Genomic DNA, 7,695 nt, shown 5'->3' on the forward strand with positions numbered 1-7,695 from the left:
TTAAAGGCCTGCACCACCACAGCCTGGCAAAAAATTATTTTAAATATACAGGTGGTGTTGTTTCTTTATTTTAAATGTTGTTTGCTTTATAATTCCTGTTTACTCAGGTAGTATTATTTTCTCCTTCTGGGTTCTCTGATGGAGCTAAAGACTCAATAATTGTAATTATGCATGTTACCAAATTGAAAATTGAATGCAAAAAATATGTAAAGTATATAATGTGAAGAGACATAGGAACATTATTTAAGGTTGGTAATACAAGTTAGGATAAAAAGAAATTTACAAACAACACCTTGGGCTTACTGAGATTGGATAGTTGATAAAATATTTTCTCTAAATTTACCAAATGCAGAGGGATTGGACATTGCCAATATAATTCTTCCCAGTATATATTACATATATATTTATTGTATATAGCCTTACTGTGTTAGTTAAAACCTTCACTTTTTAATTAGCCTCTTGAATTTCAAAATCAGGTCTCATCAAAGTTGGCCAAAAACAATTGGATAAGTTGTCTGCCCTCATTAGGTTGATTTAATTTTGCTGACTAAACCTGTTTAGATGTGTTTAAACTTTCAAATTTTGTATAGAACAACTTTTTCGGTAGTATGTCTATTTCTTCCTTGACCCAGGGGTAGTTTGATAGAGCACTCTTCATTCTCCATGAGTTTTTAGGCTTTTTGTGATTATTGTTGTTGTTAAATTCTAACTTTAAAGCATAGTGATCTGATAAAACATAGGGGGTTATTTCAATTTGTGTGTGAGTGTGTGTGTGTGTGTCATGGATTGCCTTGTTACCATGTTTGTAGTCCATTTTAGAGAAGATACCCCGAGGTGCTGAGAAGAAGGTATATTCTTTTGTTTTTGGATGGAATATTCTGTAGATGTCTGTTGAGTCCATTTAAGTCAAGACATCTGTTAGTTGTCTTATTTCTCTGTTAAGTTTCTGTCTAATTGACCTGTCCATTGGGGAAGAGTAGATTGTTGAAGTCTCCGACTAGTAATATATGGGATTTGATGTGCATTTTAAGCTTTAGTAGTGTTTCTTTTACATATGTGGGTGTTCATAATTATATTTGTGGCATAGCTGTTCAGGATTGAGACTTCATCCTAATGAATTGTTCCTTTTATGAGTATGAAGTGTCCTTCATCTAATCTGATTGATTTTACTTTGCAGTCTATTTTATTTTATTTATTTATTTAAAATTTCTACCTCCTCCCATCCTCCCATTTCCCTCCCACTCCCCTCCTCCTCCTCCCCCTCACTCTCCAGTTCTAAAAGAAGTCAGGGTGCCCTGCCCTGTGGGAAGTCCAAGCACCCCCTCCATCCTTGGAAGATGTGCATCCAAACAGACTAGGTTCCCAAAAAGCCAGTACATGCAGTAGAATCAAAATCCAGTGTCATTATCATTGGCTTCTCAGTCTGCCCTCATTGTCAGCCACCTTCAGAGAGTCCGGTTTAATCACATGCTCATTCAGACCCAGTCCCGCTGGCCTTGGTGAGCATCCACTAGATCAGTTCCACAGTCTCTGTGGGTGGACACAACCCTCGAGGTTCTGCCTTGAAGTAATGTTGTCTTTGAGGTTTAGGTTATTTCTTCTATAAAGCAAAAAGATGAATCCTGCTTTAGGATCCATTCTCTAAGCTTGTGACAATTTGTAAGTGAATTGGATCTATTGATAGTAAGAGATATAAATGACCAGTGATTGCTACTTCCTGTTATGTTTCAGCAGTAGTGTTTGTGTGTTTATCTTCTTTGGGTTTGTGATGTCAAGTTATCTGTTGCCTGTGTTTACAGTTAGCTTTCTTGGGTTTCCCACTAGTACTTTCTGTATGACTGGATTTCATGGAATACCTTGTTTTTTCCATTGATGGTGTTTGAAAGCGTTGTTGGTCATAGTAGAGTCCTTAGTCTCTTAGTGTCTTCAGCACATCTGTCCAGGGTCTTCTTCCTTTCATAGATTCCATGAAGAATTTGGGTGTTACTCTGATAGGTCTGCCTTTATATTGTAATTAACCATTGTCCTTTGCAGCTCTTAATATTCTCGCTTCATTCTATATGTTTTGCATTTTGATCATTATATGTTAGGGGGACTTTTTTGTCCAGTCTTTCTGGTGTTCCCTAAGCTTCTTGTACATTAATAGATATACCCTTCTTTTGGTTGGAAAAGTTTTCTTCTAAGATATTTTTTTTGTTGACTATATTTTCTGTGCCTTTGAGTTGGTGTTCTTCTCTTTCTTCTATCACTATTATTCTTAGGTTTGGATTTTTTTTTTCATGATGTCCTAGATTTCCAGGATGTTTTGTGTAATGTATTTGTTGGAGTTATTGTTTTCTTTCACCAATTATTCTCTTTCCTCTATAGTATCATCATCACCTGAGATTCTCTCTTCTATCTTTTGTATTCTGTTGGTTACACTTCCTGCTGTAGTTCCTGTTTGTTTACCTAGATTTTCCATATACAGAATTACTGTCATTTGTGTTTTCTTTTTTGCCTCTATTTCAGTCTTCAAGTCTTTTTTTTTTTTTGACAAGGTTTCTCTGTAGCTTTGGAGCCTGCCCTGGAACTAGCCCTTGTAGACCAGGCTGGACTCTAACTCACAGAGATCCACCTCCCTCTGCCTCCCAAGTGCTGGGAATGAAGGCACGCACACCACCACTGCCCAGCCCCAGTCTTTATGCCTTTTAAGTTTTTTGCTTCACCTCTTTGATTATTTTTTCTTTGTTTCTTGGGTTTCTTTGAGAGATTTATTGATGTTTTCCATTTTTGTTTGTGTTTTCCTAAATATCTATAAGGGAATTTTCATTTCCTCATCATCCTCACAAAGTTACACTGAAAATCATTTACTGTGGCTTCTTCTGGGTTAGGATGATCAAATCTTCCTGGTTCTGGTGTCACCATGTGGTTTTCTATGTTATCGGCTGAATTCTGGCATTGGCACCCACCCATCTCATCCTTCAATGGGTGCAAGCAGTGTCTTTGCCTCTTGGTCTAATCTATAAAGTAGCTGATTTTGTTTTTGAGAACTGTTCTTGGCCTAGTCTGTGTTTCAGAGAGCAACGCTTCAGAAGTCTGTCTTTGCCCTCTGTCTTGGCCTGCTCTTTTGGTCTGCTCTCCTGGGTCATTCTCTTGGTCCAGTCTGTGCAGTTCATTGAATGAACAACCTCCCAGAAAAGATCATGTACTTGAACAAGTTTCTCTCCTTGGTGGCCTTTCTTTCAATTTCCTATGAATCTTTAGTAGGAAAGGCCTTTCTAGATGAAATGCCTCATTGTATGTGATGAGTCTCAATATCCTCAACTAATTTTCTGACTTTTATGTGTACTGTGTTGTTGTTGGAATTAATCAGTCAGCTTCCCACTCATACTGAACTGTTTTGATTATCATAATAGGCTTGATCTGTAAATCACATAAAATATAGAAGAAATAGTTGCTGTTCAGTGCTAAGGAGTTTGGTAGCCTGCAGTTTTAATTGTTTTGTTTGCTTGTCTGAGTAACCTTTGCTGTGTAGCTCCAAATTCCTGAAATTAAAGGGAGGGGGACTTCATTCATGGCTTTATTTGTTTTTATGTTGTTGGATGATGACCCTGGAATGTAGGCTTTTTACATGACAAGCATACGCTGCTGTGCTCAGCTTCACACATATCTTGAATTTTAAATTTGACAGAGGGTATCATTCTGATTCCCAGGATTCCATGTATCCATGACATTAATACTGCCTGTGCATTCTGAGTCATTGAATTGCAGGTGCATGAACTTCTTTCTGCTTGTTGTGCTTGCTGTTAATGTTTCACTCAATTTGACTATTTTATGTGTCTGCATGGATATGAACCATATGGGTACTCAGTTATTGGAGTGATCAAAGCTTCTCAGAAATTTTGAACTTGGAATAATAAGTAGTTGTGATCCCCATGTAAGTACTGTTAATTGTGCCCACCTCTTTTCAAGACCAGGAAGAGCTCAGAAGTACTCAGCCATATTTCCAGATCTGTGTTAATTTGTTATGCCCAACATTTATATAGCTAATATTTTCACCTGTCAACTTGTAATTATTTTGAACATGAAGTAGCTTTTCATAAAATGTTTTTGGTATTGCAGTTGAAAATAGGAAACTTTAGCTGTCTGTATTATGAATACAGATATGGAGTGAATGCATAATTCATTGTAGGAACTTCAGTAAATATCTCTGAATTCTTTCAATCTGATTTGTTTGTTTCCCTGATTTTTGCAATAGAGTTAGGGTCTTACTGTGTATTTCCACCTGTCCTAAAAATGATTCCATAGACTTGGCTGGCATTCAACTCAGAGACAAAATATACACAACTATGCTTTCTGAGTGCTGTGCTTAAAGGCATGAGTCAATACACCCACTTTGCCCACTGTATTTTTCTTTTTTGTAATTAGTATTTCTTCATATAATTTTCTCAGTGTACTATGTCCTGTTTATCTGTTTCCTTGGTTCTCTCTATGAATAGGAAGTTCTTTTGTAAGGTGATATCCCATTCAAACAGTAAAGAAATGACAGTGGTGACTTCTAATCAATTTCCTTCTAAAGTGATTATCTGTGTCATGTAATAATAGTGGGGAACACTAGAATTTTATGACTATACTATCAAAGATGTATTGATTTACAATGTTGTCACCTTTCTGCTTTCCATTATAAACATGAATGAAATATTTTAGAGGGCAGTGACCTATGATGATGTGCATATCAACTTCACTCGAGAAGAGTGGAATTTGCTGGATCCTTCCCAGAAGAATCTCTACAAAGATGTGATGCTTGAGACCTACAGGAACCTCACTACTATAGGTAAAAATGAATTTCCTTTATGTTTCAAACTAAATGGACAACTTTTTCTTGGTTAATAATGTTCTTCAGTAATTTATTTAAAAACAATAAGAATGAGTTGGATAAAGCAGTTATGGTTCTAAGGGTCACTTAAGATAACAGCTTAAACATTGCACAATTTTCAATAACATAACATACATTTTCTGGTATTATATTTTAGGATGCAGTTGGGAAGACCATAACCCTGAAGAACATTGTCCATGTTCTAGAAGACATGAAAGGTAATTTTCTTGTGCAAGCTTATAACAATGTGCCTCTAATGAAAGTTTTCTTCATCCTGAAAGTTTTAGTCTAAAGCTACACTGTAAATAAGCACAGCTTTAAGTGCGCTGACACTTATCAAATTCTCACAAATCCATAAGTCATATATGTGAATATCATTTGAATTACCTTCTTTTAAGAAAGCAATGGCTAAAAAAAATCACCTTTTGAGGCATAGCACCATGAGAGCTTTGTTGTAGATCTGCAATTAAATTTCTTTTTTGCTACTCATAATACAAAAGGTATACACATTGAAGATGATAAGTATATCTGCAAAACTTTGTAAAACAAAATAACAGCCCATAGTAAATCTTGTATTACTCAGATACCTCTTGTGACTGTGATAAGTTTAGTGATAGAAGCAGTTAGAGTTGAGTCATGTGGCAGTTGTACTACAGAAACCCTGATATCAATACCACCAGTCTGCGAGGAACAGCAATTCAAAACCTGAGAATTCAATGTGGAAATCTCTTATTTGTTATTCTTCTTTACTAAGTATACCATACATTATTCTTGATACAAGTGTATGAGCATGGGGATATAGAGAGATGTAGCATACCACTCTCTAAGAACAATCAGATAACTAGTAGCCACATGTTGAGTATACTTGTTGAATTTGATTCAAGTATACCATTAATTGTTTTTCCACCATCATTAATACATGAACAAACTCACACTGCAAAAAAGCCGTACAACTTCTACAACTGTGCAAATAGTTCTGGGTGTGCTAGTTGACATAGTATATGCCATATGATTCACAGTATAGGAGAATTCATGAATGTTAAAGTTCTGTGTTTATCCATTTCTCTTCACACATGTATAAAATATCCTATAGAAAAAAGTTTCATGGAAGGTAAAATGGTAAGCCATGAAAGAAAGGAATTTACCATTGGAGGTATCTTCCAAGTTGCAAAGAAGTGTCTAATTAGATGGCAAAACATAAGTTTAGACACAGTTATAGAAACATAGTATCTGATTCCTCTTTATAGTTGGACTATATTATAAAATTAATTTATACAAATGTCTAGGCACAACACTGTATTGAATGTGGTAAAGCTTTTATATGTGCCAATTATCCTTGCAGGATTGAAAGGATTCAAGCTGAAGAAAAACTTTCAGTAGATATTCAACAAGGTGAACCCTTGACACATGTCAGTCACCTTAAATGGAATGAAAGAACACATACTGGAGAGAAACCCTATGCATGTAATCAGTGTGGTAAGGCCTTTGCAGATCACAGTACTCTTCAAAAGCATAAAAAAATACATACTAGAGAGAAACCTTATGAATGTACTCAGTGTGGTAAGGCCTTTGCATGGTACAGTGCTTTTCAATACCATGGAAGAACGCATACTGGAGAGAAACCCTATGAATGCAATCAGTGTGGTAAGGCCTTTGCACGGTACAGTGCTCTTCAATACCATGGAAGAACACATACTGGAGAGAAACCTTATGAATGTAATCAGTGTGACAAGGCCTTTGCAGCTCACAGTCATCTTCAATCCCATAAGAGAACACACACAGGAGAGAAACCATATGAATGTAATCATTGTGGTAAGGCCTTTTCACAACACAGTAATCTTCAAAGTCATCAAAGAATACATACTGGAGAGAAACCATATGAATGTAATCAATGTGGTAAGGCCTTTTCATTTCAGGGAACTCTTCAACACCATCAAAGAATGCATACTGGTGAAAAGCCCTATGAATGTACTCAGTGTGGTAAGGCCTTTGCACGTCATCATCATCTTCAATTGCATAAAAGAACACATACTGGAGAGAAACCATTTGAATGTAATCAATGTGGTAAGGCCTTTGCAGCTCAGAGTACTCTTCAAAACCATAAAAGAACACATACTGGAGAGAAACCTTATGAATGTACTCAGTGTGGTAAGACCTTTGCTCAATACAATCATCTTAAAAGCCATAAAAGAACACATACTGGAGAGAAACCTTATGAATGTAATCAGTGTGGTAAGGCTTTTGCAACAAACATTCATCTTCAAAGGCATAAAAGAATACATACTGGTGAGAAACCCTATGAATGCAATCAGTGTGGTAAGGCCTTTGTACAACACAGTAATCTTCAAAGTCATCAAAGAACACACACTGGAGAAAAACCATATGAATGTAATCAGTGTGGTAAGGCCTTTGCAACGAACAGTCATCTTCAAAGGCATAAAAATTCTCACCCTAGATAGAAACTCTGAATTTATTCAGTGTGAGAAGGCCTTTGTAGCACATGATCAACTTCATAGTCATAAAAGAACAGATACTGGAGAGAAACCCTATGAATGTAATCGGTGTGATATGAAATTTGTAGCTCACAATAATCTTAAAAGGCATAAAAGATCTCATCGTAGATAGAAACTCTTTGTAATCATTGTGGTAAGGGCTTTGAACAACACACTGATCTCTAAAGGCATAAAATAACATACAAAAGAGAGAAACCCCATTGATGTATTCAGTGTGTAAAGCCTTTGCAGATCACAGTAATGTTCAAAGGCTTAAAAGAGTAAGAATCAGGGCTGGAGAGATGGCTCAGAGGTTAGGAGCAATGGCTGCTCTTCCAGAGGTCCTGA

General features: G+C 36.4%; 1 protein-coding gene across 1 annotated transcript; it reads left to right on the forward strand.

Annotated features, from left to right (window-relative positions):
- Positions 1 to 4,695: 4,695 nt before the first annotated feature.
- LOC121458697 (zinc finger protein 431-like) lies at positions 4,696 to 7,480 on the forward strand (the record flags this gene model as incomplete). The annotated part of the gene is made up of 5 exons (XM_041667971.1): positions 4,696 to 4,813; positions 5,013 to 5,073; positions 5,439 to 5,447; positions 6,459 to 7,254; positions 7,334 to 7,480. Coding segments are annotated over 5 exons (1,131 nt in total), but the record flags the coding sequence as incomplete, so codon positions are not given.
- Positions 7,481 to 7,695: the final 215 nt, after the last annotated feature.

This window comes from Microtus oregoni, unplaced genomic scaffold (assembly GCF_018167655.1).
Source record: "Microtus oregoni isolate MIOR12 unplaced genomic scaffold, Mior012 000018F_ref0000195, whole genome shotgun sequence".
In the NCBI taxonomy this organism is placed as follows: Eukaryota; Metazoa; Chordata; class Mammalia; order Rodentia; family Cricetidae; genus Microtus; species Microtus oregoni.